This window comes from Magnolia sinica, chromosome 17, assembly GCF_029962835.1.
Source record: "Magnolia sinica isolate HGM2019 chromosome 17, MsV1, whole genome shotgun sequence".
NCBI lineage: Eukaryota > Viridiplantae > Streptophyta > Magnoliopsida > Magnoliales > Magnoliaceae > Magnolia > Magnolia sinica.
Window position 1 is genome coordinate 52,410,838 of NC_080589.1, and position 21,367 is coordinate 52,432,204.

At 38.1% G+C, this 21,367-nt stretch overlaps 2 protein-coding genes across 3 annotated transcripts in view; one reads left to right on the forward strand and one right to left on the reverse strand.

Moving 5' to 3' along the window:
- The window catches only part of LOC131230399 (uncharacterized), a 105,924-nt gene extending 98,551 nt beyond the window's left edge, over window positions 1–7,373 (forward strand). The window contains exons 5-7 of one of the 2 annotated variants that reach the window (XM_058226304.1): window positions 3,621–3,664; window positions 3,752–3,857; window positions 6,538–7,373. In XM_058226304.1, coding sequence (XP_058082287.1) covers window positions 3,621–3,664; window positions 3,752–3,857; window positions 6,538–6,587 — 200 coding nt within the window. In that variant the 3' untranslated portion in view covers window positions 6,588–7,373. The remainder of the gene's footprint in view (window positions 1–3,620; window positions 3,665–3,751; window positions 3,858–6,537) is intronic. The other variant, XM_058226305.1, reaches the window with a different exon arrangement.
- Window positions 6,784–17,560, reverse strand: LOC131230516 (MDIS1-interacting receptor like kinase 2-like). Its single transcript, XM_058226429.1, has 4 exons — window positions 16,882–17,560; window positions 15,640–16,737; window positions 12,578–12,930; window positions 6,784–7,245 (listed from the first exon to the last, which is right to left on the reverse strand). The coding sequence occupies exons 1-4, from the start codon at window positions 17,552–17,554 to the stop codon at window positions 6,784–6,786; spliced, it is 2,586 nt and encodes an 861-aa protein (XP_058082412.1). The 5' UTR covers window positions 17,555–17,560.
- Between the last annotated feature and the right edge of the window lie 3,807 nt (window positions 17,561–21,367).

Consider the following 21,367-nt stretch of genomic DNA (forward strand, 5'->3'; position numbering starts at 1 on the left):
AAAAGTCTGGTTACATGTCCTGTTTTATAGGCTTCAGTTTTTTTTTTTTTTTTTTTTTGCTTCAATGATGGAAGTGACACCATCCAAAAACTTGCTGGTCAACTTGAGATTTGGCCGAAGCCAGGTTCCCAGTGATCCAAACAGATGGTGCAATGTGCCTCACCAAGGATGGACCACACACCAGAAGTCCCTGAGATTGGAAGATCCCAGCTACCGAGTCAATCACTATTGATCTTTAACTCTTAACTGTCTCTTAACTGTCTGTTTACTGTCCGTGAATTGAATGGATAAGATATCCAAACCTGGGATATTTTGGTGTATGATCCATCCATGATGGAGCCCATCATATAGATGGCTTAGATCATTGCATGGTCCATGCATGTTGGAGCCCATCATATAGATGGATTAGATCACTGAACCAAGGGTTCTACTTTTACAAACTGAAAACCCATGGTACTGTAGAAACTCTTGGGCCGAGCATTGCATAATATCTCTTCCATGTATATGCTCCTGAGTAGTATCTCTACTTCCATGCTTATAATTCTACATGTGCCTTCTTCTATAGATTCTGCGCTTGTACCCAAGATGGAAAAGAGCACAACAACTGTAAGTTCAGAAAAACAATAAGCAAGACAGTAGAAATTTAGTTCAGGCTACTTTTGGTTGCTCCAAATATCATGAAAATTCATGATTAATCATCTAATTCAGTGCAAAATATGTTGAAATTTCATGATACTTTGTTCCGCCAAACACACCCTTAATTACTGGAGAATGATCAAAATCTCTCTGGTCACTGCATTTTAGTAAACCAAGCAACCAGAGCTTGTTAAGAAGCAATCTGCGGTGAAACACCTTTTGTTGGGTAGTGCATCTAAAAGGTTCCTTAGTCTCACAACACGATCTTTCAGACATAGGTGGAGTTTGAGACAGTTTGGTTCATGGAACAATGGGCCCATAAATTGAAAGACTGCTTTGGTTTAAGGAATCTGATGTTGAGGACATGCTTCGGTTTGAAAATGTCTTTCTAGTAACTTGCCAACAATATTCCCATTAATACCTCGCACTTACACCTAACCTCTTCGCATTAATGCTAGTTATTGGGCTGCTATTGTTGTATCAGTCCCAGTTTTTACTTTTAGCATTATCTTTAGATTTCTGATTTTGAATTCCTATTAGAGTTTTAAGGTTTTATTTATTTATTTTTATTTTTTTACGTTCATGGAACTAGCCAGTCTCATTATTCTCAGTCAGTTTTTTTTTTGGCAGTTATGGTGTTATATCTGTACCAGAGGTGACGGATTGACAGCTACTAACTAGCAATGATAGATACCTGGTGGCTGCAATTGATGGGGTCTCCGAGAAAATGACTGTGCAGGATATCTGTGATCTAATATGGGATGCACGCATTCAAGACAGTGAAAAATCAGAATCCGTTTCTACCAACACAAAATTGTTGGCTGTGTGGAAGGCTATGTGGCAGTTCATGTGCATTTGTAGTTTGTTTTGAAAACTTTAAATAGACCATTAATTGTTTTGTTGGTATTGTGCTGATTGTTTTGTCTTGATGAATGTTAAATAGGTGAAACATGCATAGGTTCAATCATTGGTTGATTATGATATTGTTAGCTTCGGTTGATAGAAACCAAGGCTAAAGATGGATTTAGTATTAGTTGGCATTAACTGAGGTGAAAAACTAGATTTAGCCTCGGTTATTGAGAAATGAGGTTAAAAGCTGAATTTAACCTCGGTTGATGCTAAAAGAGGCTAAATCCATCTTTAGCTTTGGTTTTGCCTCAGTTACCCAAACTGAGGCTGCAACTACCGTGGCTAAAGGCTTTAGCCTCGGTTGTAGAAAACTGAGGTTAAAAATAGATTTAGCTTCGGTTGGAGGCAACCGAGGCTAAAATTTGGATTTAGTCTCAGTTGGAACTTTTAGCTTTACTTGAAGAACCGAGATTATAAAAGCCTTTTTAGCTTCGGTTGCTAAACCGAGGCTAAAGCCTTTAGCCATAGGGGTTCCAACCTCGGTTAGGATAATTGAGGCAAAAATAAGGCTAAAGGCTTTAGCCTCAGTTTTTATGCTTTTTAGTTACAGTTTTGAACTGAAGCTAAGGGCAGTTTTTGTTGTAGTGACAGTAGCAAGTAAGAAGGGATGCGAACCACGTAACAAGGAGACTCCATTTCATCTTATCCTCTTGATTTCGGAAAACCATGACCAAGGAATCAGTTATTATTGCTGGTGAATGCTTGAGACTTGTAGTTCTCCTGCACACACTGTCACACGCAAGTGAATGTCAGAAAGATGTTATGAATTTGCCATTGGAAGCATCTAAAGCAGGAACCCATAATTTGGTCAGCTTAATTTGAATTACATGTATGCAATTTTTAACTAATTTCTAACTGTCTGTGCATCATCCACCACTCTGCCAGAGTGTCAATTTTTTCTTGAAGCTAAGTCCACGATTATATGAAAATTGTAAATATTGAGGTTTGAATTCCTTATTATTTCAAAATGGGGAACTTTCCCATTTGGAACTTAGTTTGTATAGTTGGGGCCATGATTGGTATATCCTAGACATTGGCTAGAGTAGAGCAACCGTGGGTGCCAGTCCACATCTGCAAACTAAGCTCCGCACAGGAAAGTTCCCTGTTTGGAATGAATAGGGAACTAACTCGGCCTCCTCTATATTATATTTCTATAAATTACCAATGTGTCAATGAAAAGTTTATTTGATATGAAAAAGTATACTGTTTCTACATCATATGTAGTTCCCCAAATTCCCGCTTACATTCTTAACAATAAAGTGCGTCTGCAAAATGATTTCAAAGTTATAATTTCTAAACGAAACTATTCTTCAAATTATCTATCATCCAGGCTGATTCAGTTGCATGCAATGAGTTTTCAGATGAGTATGGCACCTTTTTGGCCATTATTGTTTTGTGCAAATCTTCTATTCCTGTTTGTTGAAGAAAATATCGTACTAAATATTATATGTTATGAATTTACTGATCTAAACATACTATGAACTTGGTTTAGTCTTGCATTATCCATTTTGTAAATGTTTCCATCAACCCGTTTGTTTATCTGCATTATGACAATAAAGAATCTGTGCCCCATATTCTATTGATGTCTTGTTGAATTCAGTGGTCATCTTCATTACACTTCTATGTCGGATTGGTGTAGACCAGCTCAGGAATGATGCACTTGCATAATTTGTTTTGAGAACTGATTGCGTGCAGGCAAATATACCACAATTGGTGGGGTACTGTACGATCTTTCCTTCCAAAATGCCACTTGTGTAGGACATCAAAATGATAGGCCCCACTATGAGGATTATGCTTCTAGAAAACCCAGGCTGATTCACTCACTATATTGACCACACCTTAATGTCGAGTCAGACTGTCTGTTTTCGATTGATTACAGTGGTATGTCCATCTGATGCATGAAAAGGACAGATTTTTGTTCCAACTTTCAAGTGATCTTCCTGGTGGGTCCTATTGCATTCATAGTGTTGATGCCACACAAGTGGTATGTTTGTGCCAAAGATGGTACGGTGCCACAAGTTGTGGTGAAAGTGCAAACGTGGGAAATAATTCTTTCATTTTGTTTTCTGCTGCAGGTCTCCTCGGAGATATTTTCTCCCTAATTCACAAGATCTTGGAGGTACTTCCCATCTGAATTTATGGCATATAAGCAAGTTGGTTTTCATCATATGCTTCTAAAAGAGTTGTCTTATTGTATTGATTTCAGACCAGGGTATCAGTTGTTATTGCTGGTGAATGCTTGAGACTTCTGGTTTTCCTGAACACAATGTCACACGCAAGTGAATGTCAGGAAGATGTTATGGGCGTGCTTGGTCAGTGGAATTGAATGGCATTGAATTGTATTAGATGGGATTAACATTATTATTGCACAATAATTGTATGTCAGGAAATATCACGGTATTGTAGCTACCCAATACCATATTTGGGATAAAAATTTTGCTAGGGGAAAACACCGGATTAAGCAAAATCATGTTTGGTGGACCATTGAATTGTAATCAACGGACCAAATTCATAACTGATGTCGTTCAATTGTACACATATATAACCAGAATGTCACATGTAAATGATGTATATGGATGGACGGCATGGATAAACGCATGCATCAATGTAGGGCCCACATGTGTAGTGGATTTCAAAATCCACGGAAATCCTGCATGGGACCAAATACAATTCCATGGGACAAAATGCAATTCCATCCCACCTAATCCAAATCTTTCCCATCCTCTCCAAATGCTGGAAGGAATTGTATGGGACCAAATGCAATTCTATCCCACCTAATCCCATCTAATACCCTGTGCCAAATGCCCCCCTATGGTTCTCCACTCATGGCTTGGTGGTAGACAGTGTGTTTCAACTTGAGGTTATGGGTTTGAGAACCCATGTGGTGTGTGTGGGTATGAGAGTGTCTATTTGACCACTAAAAAAAATAAAAACAATAGGGAGTTATTTGATGCTCAGGCAGTGTAGGACACGTTGATAGGCAGTCACCCATGCACAACATACATTTTACTCAAATTAAACTGACTAATCTGCCAAAATTGTTGCCAAGTCAGTCCACAAATAAGATTTCTTGAACAATCCCAACTTCTGGTTTGTGGATGCATGTTTGTTGAAACAGGACCATTGAACATTTTTTCATTTTTTACTGCCAAATCTGATAGTCACAGATAAAAAATAATCATGTTCATGGCACATCTAAACAGGGACCTATAATTTGTACAGCTTAATTTAAATTACTTTTATTTTACGCATTCAATTTTACACTAATTTCTAAGTGCCTGTGTGTCATCCATCACACTGCCAGTCCAGCTTTTTTTGAAGCCAAATCCACAAGGAGATGAAATTGTAAATGTTGAGGGCGAGTTCCCTAATCTTTCCAAATAGGAAACATCCCCGTTTAGAACTTTTTAGATTCGGGTCCCATATTTGGTTTATCCAAGTCATTTGGTCTTACAAAATATCCTCACAATTGGTCAACTCTAAAACCTTCCTGTTGTTGACATGCAAATACATGGTTAAAAAGAAATTCATGAATAAACCCACATTTAATGGAGGAAAGACCAAAAATTTGATGGCTATGATCTTCCAATTTAGGAGATTTTGGGGATATGGTCCATCCATGATGGGGGCTGTCGGATCAATGGCTTGGGTAGACTAACCATGGGCACCACATCTCCAAACTAGGCTCTAAACATGATTGTTCCCTCTTTAGAATCAATAGGGATCTCGGTCTCCTCTGTGAAAGACTTAATATTCTTTTACCACAGCATACATAGTTCACCAAATTCCCACATACATTCTCGTCAATAAAGTGCCTCTGCAGAATTATTTTCAAGTTACTAAAGGAAACTATTCTTCAAATTATCAATCATCTAGGCTGATTCAGTCACTTGCAATGAATTTTCATGAGTATGAGACCTTTTTGGGCCATTTTTGTTTGCGCAAATCATGTATTCCTGGCTGTTGAAGTGAATATGATATTAAATCTTATATATTATGAATTCGCCGATCTAAACATAATATTATCTTGGTTTTACTCATGCATTATCCATTTGTTTTCATCCACTGGCTTGTTTATGTATATTATGATAATTTAGAGACAATGACCCATATTCTACTGATGCCTTGTTGAATTCAGTGTTGTTAATTACACTTTGAGAACTGATCATGCACAGTCAATGATACCGCAACTTGTGGTACCATGCGATATTTTCTGCCAACATGCCACTTGTGTACGACATGAAAATGGTAGGCCCTGCCATGAGGATTATGCTTCTGGAAATTCAAGCTGATATGCTCACTAGGTTGGCCACACCTTAATGTACTTTGAGTCAAATTGTCAGTTGTCCATTGATTTGTGGTATGGCCTAGCTGATGCAGACAGCCTGATTTTTGTTCATAGTGATCGTCATGGTAGGTCCTACTATTTTCATAGTATTGATGCCTACACAAGTGGTATGTTGGTGGGAAAGATCGTATGGTTCAACAAGTTGCGGCACCTTGCTTGCATGTGACCAGTTTCTCAATTTGTTTTCATATCCGGCATGAGAAAAGCTTCAGTGGTTTGGGAACATGTGATAATCCACTCTATGCATGGGCACCCATGTACCTTATCATGGATCCCATTTTAGATTGTTGTAACAAAAAATTTACCCTGAGTGGATGATACGAACTGCCTGATTGGTGGACATCTCGTTGAGAGAACAGAAAATATTCAATTGTTCGAATTAAACAAATTGAAGTCCCTTAAGCAGCGGTGAGGATCATTTTGATTAATCCAATTGTGGGGAATTTCCATTTACAGTGGGGAATGCTGTATTGATGGTTTGAGTTTTGAACTGAGGTGCAAATATTGGTATCCTACTATGGGTCTCATAATCTATGAGTGTATTAAGAAACTCGTTTTTCATGATTCATCCCGCACATATCTACTATATCTAATTCCGATTAGGGAGAAAAAATATTTTAACATTCTTGTATGGTACTTTTCAGGATATCATCTGAGATTAAAGCTACTCAGGGCAAGAATGCAACTCAGGTGAAATCCACATGTTCATCTCCATTTCCAATCATCAAGATACCATTGCAGATGGACAAAGATCCTCAAGACAATGTTTTAGAACCGGTGACAACTCATCCCAACACTAGTAGCATGGAAAAAGGTGGAGGAGGAGAAGAAGATGATGATGATTAGGATGCATATCAGTCTTTTCCTGCTGATAACACTTGTATTGCTACTCATCTAGAAGTAGTCAGAACGGAAGTTGTGCTTGCTTCAAATGACGATTCTCCCATCTTGCAGAAACCAACCACCAAAGCAAACATGACTTTGAGGAGAGTTCGGATTTTGAACTGCACGAGGATGGTGGACAGGAGAATGATGCGCGAAATCCAAAGGGTTGTGGAGAGAATGTATTCACAACACAAGGCAATGGAAATGATCTCCAAGAGTTCTTTAGTCCACAACCTCTCAAAAATGCCGAATTGCCAAACAACATCAACCCTGTTTGTGGGAATGAGGGTCCAGTGATCAGAACCAATGGTGATGGAAATGACGAAGACCTCTCCGATCTTCAATCGGTTGAGGATGTTGCAGAATTGAGTTCTTACCATTATTTGCCAGTGGGTGAACAGATTGATGAGAAGCTGAGGTGATGGAATTGATCTCCAGGAATCCTGGAATTCAGTGGATTGAGGATGCTGAAGAGTTGAACAAGGAAAGGCATTTAGAGAGCGGCAGCGAGAGGATGATGGGGACACAAGATGATGAGAATAGTAAATCAAGAGATTTCTAATCCACGGCCAGCTGAAGGTGTGGAAGATACAAGTGACAGCAAGGTGTCCCGTATCGGTATCGGTTGGTGTAACGGTGACCTCCAAAACAGATACGGATACGGGGGCGTAACGGTGATACGAGGGCGTAACGGCCCGTAACGGCGCAAAAATTTTTTTTTTGCCAAAAAAATATGAAAAAATATGGATTAAATCCGGAATATTCTAAGCATTCCAAATATGCATTTATTTATAAATTGGAACTTGTTTATGGTAGTGTAACGGTCCACTCTTTAGTGAGAAGTTGTATCGGACTGTCTGATGAATTTATGAACCAGATAACCTGAATTTGACTACAAAATTCATATATTTAATTTTCTAACTATCTACTATCAATGATAGATAGATTAGAATGAATGTAATATGAAAATATCTTACATTTAGGTGTTTGCAATTATTTTTGAGGGCCAAAATTCATGCGTAAATAGAAAAAAAATATAAAATGGCACCCCAAATATGTAAAATGCACATTAACATGTTCTACTAAGATTAACACATCATATGGCATCATTAAAACAGCAAAAGAATCATTAAAAAATGATTTTTCGAATTTTCAAAAAAAGGGCCGAAATAAATGCGTAAATAGAAAAAAATAAAAAAAAATATAAAATGGCACCCCAAATATGTAAAATGCACATTAACATGTTCTACTATGATTAACACATCATATGGCATCATTAAAACAGCAAAAGAATCATTAAAAAATGATTTTTCGAATTTTCAAAAAAAGGGCCGAAATAAATGCGTAAATAGAAAAAAATATAAAAAATATATAAAATGGCATCCCAAATCTGTAAAATGCATATTAACATGTTCTACTATGATTAACACATCATATGGCATCATTAAAACAGCAAAAGAATCATTAAAAAATGATTTTTCGAATTTTCAAAAAAAGGGCCAAAATAAATGCGTAAATAGAAAAAAATATAAAAAAATATAAAAAATGGAACCCCAAATCTGTAAAATGCACATTAACATGTTCTACTATGATTAACACATCATATGACATCATTAAAACAGCAAAAGAATCATTTAAAAATGGTTTTTCGAATTTTCAAAAAAAGGGCCAAAATAAATGCGTAAATAGAAAAAAATATTAAAAAAATATAAAATGGCACTCCAAATCTCTAAAATGCACATTAACATGTTCTACTATGATTAATACATCAAATGACATGATTAAAACAGCAAAACAACCATTAAAAACTGATTTTTTGAATTTTAAAAAAAGGGGCCAAAATTCATGCGTAAATAGAAAAAAATATTAAAAATTTTTTAAATGGCACCCCAAATCTGTAAAATGCACATTAACATGTTCTACTATGATTAACACATCATATGACATGATTAAAACAGCAAAATATATTAAAAAAAGTATAAATACCTATTTTTGACGAATTTCCGAAAAATGGCCCACCGAGTTTTGATTCAAAAAAATCTATAATATAATGTGTTTTTCTATCAAATACCTAGCTAAGGTTGGTCGAAATTAGTATTAGAAGGAGTTAGAAACAGTTTGGAAGCAAGAGGTTTCAAAAAAACAGCAAAAACAGTGCTATAAAAAAAAAAAAAAAAGTTACCGTAATGGGCCGTTACGCCCGTATCGGTCCCGTATCGGCCGATACGGGTACAAAAAATCGTATCGGCCGATACGGCCCCGAAACGGGTAACGGTTCGCACCGTTACCGTTACGTATCGGCCGATACGTAACCGATTTGGCATATCTTGAGTGACAGACAACAGCTGGGTGGTGATTGACAAGAAACAATAATCTCCCAATTGCCTTCTGATGCTCAACCTCCCCAGGGTGCCAGAATGACCGTACATAAAAATGGTGATCAAGAGATTTCCGATCTAAAACTGAAGCAAATAAATACAAACCGAAGTAAATAAAGTACTAGCTGGATTGAAATTCTGCACATCGAAGTGGTGAAAAGCTCTTTCAACATAACTCTTTTCAGTTATGTACACTTTCTTGCTTTTTTGCTCCAAATATAGTCATTCGAAGAATATGATTAATGACTCATAAATTTTTCTTATTCAATTTATGAACCAAACAAGCTTTTACACAACAATATTTTTACTAAGATGTACAACCATAATTTGATTAATACTCGATCATAAGAGAATGAAGTTACTTGTACTATATCGACGAACATGGGCACAATTATCTGTCTCACATTTTGGAAATCTCAAATCAACAATGAATGATTTAAACTACTCGTACTCTCCCCTTTGCACCTATTTTAATCCAAAAGCTTTCTTGAAAAATTTTAGGGGACGGTTGGAAATATTTTATTTTATTTTATTTTTTTTTAAAAAAATTATTTTTATTATATATATATATAAATTTTCCTGTAAAAACGCTTTCCTGGAAAATGTTATCCACCATAGGGTGAACTCACAATTAAAGAAAATGTCATTTTCTTGAAAAATGTTTTCCACCCAAATACTTTCCGAGCACTTAAACAGGCCCTTTTTTAAAGAATAATTCATAGAAGAAGTTTAAAAAAAATTCCCAATCTTTTCTTTGTTTGTTTTTCTAAGCCCCAAACAAGCCATAAAAATATACCAACTTCATAACTCATAATTTTAATAAAGGACTTTTAAAGAAGGAGAAGATGGTTGCAATAAGCCCATTTGAAGTTCTTTGGAATGCCTCCTTTAATTTTCTAATGAAAAAATAAATAAATTCCACATTTCCAAAGGTGAGAAAGCTTATCCAATTTATGTAATTTTTGGATATATCCAAGAAACATAAGGCTTTCTTAATGATAGTCACAGTGCTATTAACATTAGGGTTACATGTAAAGAAAGGCATGGGTTACTCATTCATAGAAACTTTGCATTGAGCTACAATACCACCATCTTAGTCACATTTCCAGAGTGTGGATTCATCGTTCTTTTTTTTCCTTCTTCCTTTTTTCTTCTTTTCTCTTTTAACTAGAGAAGCCACAACTTACCATCTCTTTATCCTTTGGATTTGGGAAAAGCTTCACTTAAATCCCATTTAGCTATTTATCCCTCTTCTTCAATCTACTAGAAATCTTATCGAGGGTTACATGTGTCATGTTCCTAACATGCTGAGCAGGTTTTATTTCTTGGCCCTTGTTTGACATATTTGGAAGGGAGAATATAACCGCATTTTCAATTCTGAATCTCTTTAAAAGAAAGCCGTTCTTAGACCATATCATTAATGTTTTGAAATCTTTAGTCATTTTTGTTTTCAAGCACTTATTGGTGCCAATTCCACAAGCTTGCTCTTTGCTGCCTAGGATATCCCCACATCGCATAATAGAGCGAGTCTTCTTGTGCTTCAAAACCATGATCAAAGATATCCTGACCTTAGTGAATAATATCATGTGTTAAAATAAATGATATAAGAATTGGGCTCATGTTCTTTCCTCTCTCCTCAGGAGCCATCTAAGGAGTTATCTTAGAGGTTGACATGCATAGGCTAGGAGATAGAAGTCTGGAAATCCGTTTTTTTTGGCATCTCTAAATTAAATATTATGTATATTTTAATGCTCTCATTTAAGTTTATAATAAGGAGGTGTGAGATTTCTACTTCAAACTCTTGTTCATGTACGACGAGTCTTGTTATGGGTGAAAATGAACAAGTAAGACAACCTGTATGAGCGAGAATACAAAGTATAGAAGAGGAAGAGAGCTCGGTCCTCGCCGCCTAGATGACCTGTATGAAGAAGAACACAATGTGCAGAAGAGAAAGTCAGCCCACTGCCTCCATGAGAGAGAACACGAAGCATGGAGATGAGCTGGGTCCATGCTTCCAAGCACAACCTCCACGAACACTCGAGTCCCGACCACTAGAGGGGACCTCAACCTCGGCTGCCTTGCCATTGTAATTGGAGGACAACCTTTGAATACCGACCTGACTTTGACCGAAGATCACGACTGTAATCAACAATTCTACTCGAATGGCGCGGCAGGACACCGATCAGCCCGACCTTGAGTTGGCCTCAGTCATCGAAGACCGACCATGGACTTCGACCACCTCGCTTGTGAGGTCGGACTCGATCATCAACCCCTAGCCCATTGGAGGCCGACCACTTGAAGATATTGTTGTTGAGGTAAGATCCCCTCGGGATCCTCGCCAAAGATCTCGGGAGGATAAGGATGACGTGTTCGGGAGGAGATTCCTTCTATAATACACACCTGCCAAGTAGGGAAGTTACCATCTACATAATTGGCACCAAAATGCTATAAATAAGGGCCTTATCTACGGTGAAAGGTACGTACAAAAAACTCTTAAGTTCTATTAGACCCAGTGTGCATGTTCTAACTTTGGCATCAGAAGATCCCCTGCGGTAGCTAGGGTCTCCATTGTGGTGTGGTTTTGTAGGTATATGGCGATCTAGAAGGGACAACTGGATTTCTGCATCAATAAGTCTATTAGCTAGTGTACTCTTATATCTCTCCTCTTGGATTATTAGAAAATGCTAGAAAGAACTTATTTTAAGATTGTCTAGGACTCCCTTGGGTGCTACTTTTCGAATTTTTCTTGCTAGTGAGTTAACTTTTCATTTGATTTTCTTTTCTTTAATTTCTTCCATGGCCCAGGGTGTGGGCTCTCCATCCCTAGCCCAGGGCTTAGGCTCTTTTCCTTTTCTTTTTCGTTTTCTTTGTTCTTTTTTCTGTCCTAGGGTGTGAGTGCTTGTTTCAAACCCAGATTTTTTGTTTCCTTTGCTGGGCTTTGCACCTTGGTTTTTTTTTTTTTTTTTTTTTTTTTTTGTGTGTTCAATTGGGTCTTAGCCCTTGGTAATAAAAGAGTCTTTTCTTCCCTGCCTTCTAAAAAAAGAAACTTAGACCATCTCTCTTAGATAAATAAACTCATTCTTTTACTTTTCATAATACATTAGTATATATAAGGAAAATTATTATAATTCCTAGAAGGTAGATTTTTTATTTGGCTTGAAACCCTTCAGTTAGAAGATAAACATCACACAAGAAAATATCTTTGTTCTTTCAAATACTTTATTACATATGGATTTCGATCACCAACACTAAAATACTACATTTCTATAAACATCGATTCTACACACTTAATTATGTACATATCATAACAAGAACAACAACTTCTCCATGCTTTATGATTTTCATACAACAAACACACAGTAATAATGTTCATGCCAGCACATGTCCACAAACTTGGTGATTTTCATCTACCCAACTATACCTTCAGATCCATCAGTTGACGTAATGTAACTGCATGGAATGGCTGTAGAGAGAGAGAAGGCCCTCTAATAGAAAGCTCCTGAGCCACATGTCGCATGGTTGGCCGAGAGTCTGGATCTGGCCGAATGCATGCAAGAGCCATCGATACCACAAATAAGACTTCCTGTACAACATCAGCCATCGGATCTGAGAGACGTGGGTCCAACATATCTTTTAGCAGTGTATCTTGTCCACTTGATGATGACAAAGAGGAGATGAGCTCCCCAGGATGACTTCCCATCATCACTTCAAGTGCCACAACGCCAAAGCTATATACGTCGCATTTTTCAGTCACCCTCATTGTATATGCAAGCTCTACAAGAAAGAATATTGTTAGTCATGTTCTTTTCTCTTTGTTAAGCATCAAGAGCTAAACTCTTAATCATATATCAAAACTCACCTGGGTTTCTCGAGTTAGGTTTCATATCTTGTAGGTTTTTGTGCTTGCTAACCCTAAGGCATCTCTACAAAGATGTGTTTGGAAGATTTGGGAGGTGAATAAGATGGGCCAGGCTTTCGGATGATCTTCCTAGGAAAGTCGGGATGGTCAACTCACCAGGCATGCCACATATATACATTAAGTGCGTACTTTGTTATTTATTTATTTATTTTTTCTCTCGGAACTATCAATTGTTTTCATGTGGTGGTGGCCTGCCCGATAAGCGGACTGGTATAATCAGACTGTAAGCGGACTGGTATAATCAGTGTCAGGTCATCTGCATGGTTGAGCCGACCTCTATGTACGCCTCAAATGTCCCAAATGCATGAGAAGTTGGCATGTATGAACCAGACTGTAATGGTGCGCATATAGGCATCATTGCAGCTACACATTTCATCAGCATGGTGATATGTGAATTGTTTAACAATATTTAAATGGATTTAGCATGATTACTTGTATCAATATTCTGGATCCAGTAGGAATAACCTTCTAAAAATTAGGAAATGCCATTTCAACGGTTTGAATGGCCTAAAAATATAAAATGGACCATTGATAGTTTCAATCATGGTAAGCTACCAAATACTTTTTCTTATCATAGGACTCACCTGTGCATTTGATCCACTTGGATTTTGGGCTTACACCCTAATATAAGATGGGAAAGTGGTGGACGGTTTGGATTTGCAACAAGCATCACGAAAGTGTGCTCCACCGAAATTCAATGGAAAGTGACAACCATTGTCGCCTCGGGTCACATCTCACGACTCATGAGTCTAACTACAAGTGGTTTCTAAAAGCATGGGGCCATCATAATATTTAAGAGAAATCTATGCTGTTTACAAGTTTGGCCATGTTATTTTTACTTACCTGCCTAAAGATGAGGGAGATCAAGTGCTCGGGTGAGTCACAAAGCAAAAAAAAAAGAAAAGTGATTTGTTAAAGGCCACTGTCCAACATTTTGCTGTTGTGAGACCCACCTGTGCTTTGGATCAACCTCAATTTTGGTCCCACATCCTAAAATTAAATGGCCAAATAGGTAGGGGGTCGAATTTATCACAAGCATCACGAAAGTGGGTCCCACCAAGATTTGATAACAAATCATGTCTTTTCACATGTCTGAACCCGCGTACGTCTGATGGGAGATGGTCATGGTGATCATAGAGCCCAACATGTTGTTTGAGAAAAATCCAAGCTGTCCACCATTTCCCTAGTATGCTTTGAATAGTTGGAAATGTCATTTTAACAATTTGTATGGACTAAAATCATAATAAACAAACAAATAAATAAATAAATAAATTGAATATTGATAGTTTCAATGATGGTAAGCTAGTGACCACTTCTTTCTATTGTGGGACTTACTTGTGTATTCAATCTACTTAGATTTTAGACTTACACCCTAAAATAAGATGCTGAACTGGTGGACGGTTTGGATTTATGACAAGCATCACAAAAGTGGGCCCTACTAAGATTTAACAGATCATGATAACCACTGATGCCTTGCCTCGGTTTAACATTTCATTGGACTTAGAATTGCCTAACATAGAACACAACACCTTAGAACGTGTTTGCATAATGGGACAGTGATTATGGGTCCCACATGTTCTTTGCAAGAAATCTGAGCCACCCACCATTTCCCTTATATGATTTTAGGGATTGGGCTCTGAAATGATTTAGATGCAAAGCTCAAGTGGGCAAAATGACAAATAAAGGTATATATTGAACATATGTCATGGGGCTAAAGAAATTTTAGATCAGATATAAAAATTCAGTGGTTACATTCATCCCACTAGGAATGACTTTCTGAACGGTAGGAAATATTGTTTCAACAGTTTGGATGGCCTTAAAAAATGAACCATTAATAATTTCAATGGTAATAAACTACCAACCTACTTTTTCCTATAATGGACCTAATTGTGCATCATAACTGCTTGATTTTGGGCCCATGGCTTAAAATGAGATGGAGAAAATAGTGGATCTTTTCCAATCGTTGGAGTTACCTATGCTTTGGATTTCAGACAAGCATGATTCTGGAGTCCACATCATAGTTCAGTGTTAGTATGAAATATCCTAGGATATAATCATTGAGTTTGTTTGAAAAAAGGAGTTAGCAATTTTTTTTATGAGATAATGACCGGTTGATTAGCCATCCTTTAGTTAAAGTCAAATAAGACAGCTTTAGGACCATCTTTTGAAAGAGTACTAGGGTTTTTTGAAAGAGTTTATAAGTAAGCTCTTTTTTTTTTTTTTTAATTTTAAACAATAGATGTGAAAGGATACGCAGGTGTACGTCAAAACCTCTAATTTTTAATTAAATAAATTTAAGGATTGGAATAATATCTCGGATATGTTTCTTTGCAAGGCCTGTTACAACCTCGATTAGAGAATCATAGTGGGAAAAAGAGAGCATTTTCAGATACAATTTTTCTCATATTCCAGTTGCCCTGGATTGCCACATTCAGCAACAGTATTCTAACATATGCACAAACTTCAAAATATGTAAGTGCCAACGAAAGATAGAAAAGCTTAAGAAAATAAAGACCAATTACTAATAAAACTATTAAAGCGTGAAGAATCTACTAGCAACTAACCTGGAGCGATGTATCCGTAGGTGCCTGCGAGTGTAGTCCAATTTGAGGAATCAGGTATCAGCAATCGTGCAGTTCCAAAGTCAGAGACACTAGCCTCAAGTTTTGAATTCAACAAAACATTGTTGCTTGATAGGTCTCGATGGACAATCGGCAGGGTACAATCATGGTGCATGTAAGATAAAGCATGGGCCACACATTTGATAACCTTCACCCTCAGAGTCCAGTTCAATTGTGCAGCTACTTCATCGTTGCTTAGGATGCTTGCCAAGCTTCCCCTTTCCATGTACTCGTAGACTAGAAATGAGCATCGAGCATGGGAGCAGAAGCCATAAAGTTTCACAATGTTGCGATGGCGGATTTCCGTTAATGCTTTTATCTCATTCCTAAAACTTCTTTGATCAGATTGGTACCCACCTTCGAGTGGGTGAAGTTTCTTCACAGCTACTAATTGGCCTGCTGGTAGATTTGCTTTGTAAACTTTTCCATAGATTCCAATGCAATATTTGTCATCAAAACCCTCTGTCGCCTCCACAATGTCTTCAAATGTGAAAATCCCATCATAATTCCATATTGAAAATGTATTTCCTCTGCTCCTTTGAAGAACCCCTTTTTCTATTCTTCTTCTTCTTTGATAATAAATGAAAGAAATTATGCCGACGATTGCAAATAAAAGAACTAATACTGAGAAGAGAAGAATAATGAGGATCACAACTTTGTGGCGTTTCCTTGCATCACCATGACTTATTGAAGAGGCGTTGCAAGGTTGCAAACCTTGGACTTCACCACATAAGCCTTTGTTGGTCAAGTTTCCTAAGGTGGAAGGGATAGAACCTGTTAGAAGGTTACCGTACAAACCTAGCTCAGCAAGATTCCTTAGATTCCCTAATTCTGTAGGAATTAAACCAGAGAATTGATTTTCGAACATATGAAGAAGAGTGAGCATGGACAAGTTTCCCAAAGTGGAAGGGATAGAACCTGTTAGAAGGTTAGCGGACATGTCAAGCTCTTTGAGATTAACCAGATTCCCTACTTCAGGTGGAATTGAGCCAGAAATTTGGTTTTCGTAGAGATACAAAATTGTAAGGTTGCTCAAATTACCTAAAGCTGGAGGGATCTGACCAGTCAAATTGTTTTGGTACAACGTCAACACGACCAAATTCTTGAGATGCCCTAACTCTCCAGGGATCGTGCCTGAAATTTGATTTCTGGATGAATACAAAATTCTGAGCATGGGTAAATTACCCAAAGCAGGAGGGATCTGACCGGTCAGATTATTTTGGTACAATGTCAACTCAACCAGAGCTTGTAGATTCCCGATTTGTGAAGGAATGGAGCCAGAGATTCGATTTTGGTCCAGGTACAAGATGGAAAGCTTTGTCAGATTTCCTAAAGTGGAAGGGATGGAACCATTTAGATGGTTAGTGGACAAGTCAAGCTCATTCAAATTCACAAGATTCCCTATTTCCAGAGGTATTGATCCACTTATTTCATTTGCAGACAGATTCAGGGACGTGAGTTTGTAAAGAGTGTCAAGATGGGCTGGAATGGTTCCTATGAGTGTGTTGTCGCTGAGATCAAGATGAAGGAGGTTTGGAAATGACGGGAAACTCAAGTTATCGAGCTTACCTTGCAAACCCAGACTCGGTAGGCTTATCCCTGTGACACTTCCAAGGATGTTGCATGAGATCCCAGTCCAGTTGCATGGAGAGATTATGTTGGTGGTAGAATTAGCAGAAGGAAGAGACCATGAATGGAGAGCCTGTGATGTTGAGAGGCTGGCTTTCCATTTCATGAGAGCCTCTACTTCTGAGAGTGTGGATGATGGTGCTGATGTTGCAAATGATATTACTTGGAAAGAAAGAAAGGCTAACAAAATGAGTAGAAAAGCAAAGGGGAGAGATTTGTGTATGGCCATGGTTGCTGTTGCGTATGGTATGCTACCAACTTACGATGGATGGGCATTTATAAGGGAAGGTTGATGCTATTTTAAATAAAAAATCTGGTACACATGCGCGCATGCGATTCAGACGGAAGCGGATTGCCTGTTGCACACTAGCACGTGAGTATCCACATGCATGACCTGGCCTCTGTGGGTCCCATCGTCATATTGGTGTTTTATCCGCACCATCCATATAGCACGAGAGAAAATCATACATATTCAATGCTCAAGTGGACCACACCACATAAAACAGTGGGAATTGAATGCACACCATTGAAATCTTCTTGATTGTGGTCTGTTACGAACTTACCACTGATATGGGTCTTTACTCTTGCTCGGGTGGTAGACTCTCAGGAGTTTCAACTCCTGGTCAAGGGTTCCAGTGCCCATAGGTGGTGAAATTCCACTAGCGTGAGTGCGTGGGGTGTGCGTGTAAATAAAATAAAATAAATAAATAAATAAATAAATAAAACTTACCACTTATATTTTTAACGGTAGGCGTTCAATCCCCACTGTTGATTGAACGTCCACTATTAAAAACTTCATAGGGCCCACTTTGATGATGATTTTCCATCCAACCTGTTGATAAGGTCACATAAGCACTGATGAAGAGAGAACACAGATATCACCTCGATCTAAAACTTTTGTGGCCCCCAAAAAGTTTTCAATGGTAAGCATTCAATCCCCACTGTTTTTTATGGTGTGGTCTACCAGAGATTTGGATCCACCTAATGTTTGAGCTCATACCTAAAATGAGTTGAAAAAATAAATGGATGTTATGGATAAGACACATACATTATGATGGGTCCAGCTATCTGGCTGATGTTCGGGTCACTATACAAACCACGTCCGCAGAATTGTTCAAACGACCTGATTTTGGGGCTACTATTTATTTGATACTCTAGCAGGGCATGACGTTTGATATGCAAGCACTTGTAGCTAAATTCAGATTTGCTGAGCTCCAGTAGATGTCCTCTATCTGATAGTTTTTTTTTGGTTAGCTTGTTACTACGCCCACTGTGAGTTCACACTTAACTGTTAGCCACCCTCACTAGGAATCGATACCAAGACCTCAGTGTAGAAACGAGTTATCTTTCACCCGGTCTACCACTTGAGCTATGGATCTAGGTGTCCTCCAATCCAATAGTCAATTAATCAAATAAATGTAATTTGATGTTGCTTTAAGGCATTTGAATAATTTCTAAGCGCCTTCTTACCTTCCATCACAATTTCCAAAACATTGAAGTTTATCTCATTAAATAATAATAATAATAATAATCCTTTATAGGGATATGTTACATTCTTTATCATTTGTATGAAACTTTTTTCTTTTTCTAAAAAGGTGAGGCCAGATACAGGCCCACCAGTTTTCATAAATGAAGAAAAGGATTACATCCTAAGGTATTTCGGGTGGAGAAGCAGCAACTTGACAACCTGCCTATCTTTTCTATACAAATATAGAAATTTTGAGTTTCCTAACTGATCCTAAGCTGGTTTTTCCTAAAAGGAAAAGACCCTTGATCACTCGAGGGAGATGGAGAGGACAACCCGAAACTGTTGGTCAGTTTGAGAAGAGCTTCCCACTTTCGTCAAGCCATCAACAGTCCCGTTTGCTTCTCTGGGGGTAAGGGAGATTTTAAAAATTCCCCTGTTGCATAACTTCCTGATTCTGGTCATCCAGTAGTGCCACTTCGAAGAGAACGTGGATTTTCCGTAAAGACAGTGCACTACCCACTTGGAGTCCGATTCGATTATCACTCTCTCCATACTGGACAAAATGCACATCTGCATTCCATCATAAACTGCACGGAGCTCTGCCAAATTGTTGGATGCATTCCCGTATCCCCTGGAGAAAGCAAATATCATGTTGGCTTGGGAGTCTCTGCAAATGCCTCCCCCGCCCGCTGGCCCTGGATTACACAGTGCTGATCCATCGATGTTGAGTTTGTGCCAGCCCTTTGGGGGCCGGAGCCAATAGACAACTTCAGCTACTGAAGAGGGGGCAGAGACAGTAGAAGATCTGAACTAACCTGGGCATGCTGGGACGTGGACAGGGGGCTGGAGAGACGACTTGGCCTGAATAAACAGCGATTCCATCCACCATTTGGTTTTCTCTAGCACTTGCGAGACTGAGATAGGAGTGCCTTCACTATGGACTTCGTTTCTTGCTTTCCAGATTTCCCACAGAGCCAATGCAGGTATTAAGCGAAGGCGGATAGGGATTCTTTTGAATGGGAGGGGCCTAAACCACCACCAATGAAGTCTGTCGGAGACAGAAAGGTGTTGGGTAAGGGAGACTCCAAAACTTCGAACAATCCAGTTCCAGACTTTAGAGGCTAGGCTACCCGAAAGAAAAAGGTGCGCCAGGGATTCCGAGCAGGGGGTAGATCCTGGATCATCTGCACAACATACGCACTTCGAGGCAAGGAAAATTCCTTTTTTCTAGATTCTTTCCTCCATAGGAAGGGCCCCGTGAAGCAGCTTCCACATGAAGATTGAAACTTTTAGGGGAATCTTTGGATGCCAGACCCTCCTCGCCCAACTTGGGTTTTCATGAGAGCTTCTGCTCTTTGAAGTGTTGCAACAAATTTAAATTTTAGGTAGGCTAAATTAATTTTTAAATTTTTAAAAGGAAAGATTGAATTAATTGTAATATCCTTACCCTTATGTTATCCAAGGAACTGTTCTCTCTTCATAAGGGTGGGACGTGTGCTCTGAGCAAAAAAAAAAAAAAAAAAACAATAGAAAAAAAGATAAGGAAACTTTGGGCCTACATGATGGATGGTGTGGATTTACAATGGGCACAACTCATGTACACATATATCAACAAGTGTGTATATGCATGGTGCACATTCGAATAATTTAGGCATGCAAAACAAAAAAGAAAAGCAAAACACGTAAACTAAGAGTTGTTTTGCTTTCACTTGAATTATATGTTGGGCTTACTGGTGCATGTGGGGTCCTATTGATTCGGTCCATTAGTTCTAAGAATTAAAATACAGTAAACCTCCAAAAATTAGGCCAAATCAACATTTGGGCGGGCCATAATATCTAAAATAGAATTTAGGATATATTCACTATTGGAAGATCTATCGGGGTCATAAGGACTTCCAATCAAGATAATAATTCTTTTAACCCTTCAAAAATAATTGGGTGAACTAATGAATAACTCGAATTTTAGTTTTTTATTTTTAATTAAACCTTTTATTCACATATAGAGAGGATGATTACATTCAGGGTGCTAGCAGCCTATGTCACGCCCCAAATCCAATTTCCAACTCTCATTCGCTGTAAACCAAATCCGGTGCTAAAAACCTCATGACACCCCAATTTCGATTCTTAGCTTACGCTAAGTTTCGAAATTGGAATCCCACAAGGGGGATTTTCAGGGATTTTTTTTCTTTTTAGGAGAAGCATAACCATGAGTGTACCATAAGCCAAACGTCATCACATATATCCATTATAAAAGGATTTGAATATAATACTGGAAAAAGAAATACAATACATGTATAAAAACTCCAAAAGGTCAGGCATGTACTCCTGCCTCACTACTGCTGCTGGCTAGCATAACCTGCACGTAAAAAACGTGCGAAAGCTTACTACGAAGCTTAGAGAGTGCGTGTGTGAGTGCGTAATAGTTATAACAAGTGTAACAATATCAGAGTATGCGTAAATGATAGAGAGTTATATTGCCAAGTCATAAATGTTAACGGTCATACTAAGGTTATACAAGATAAAAGGCCTATCGAGTCAAATGCCACATATAGTAGTGCAATATAAAAATGCATG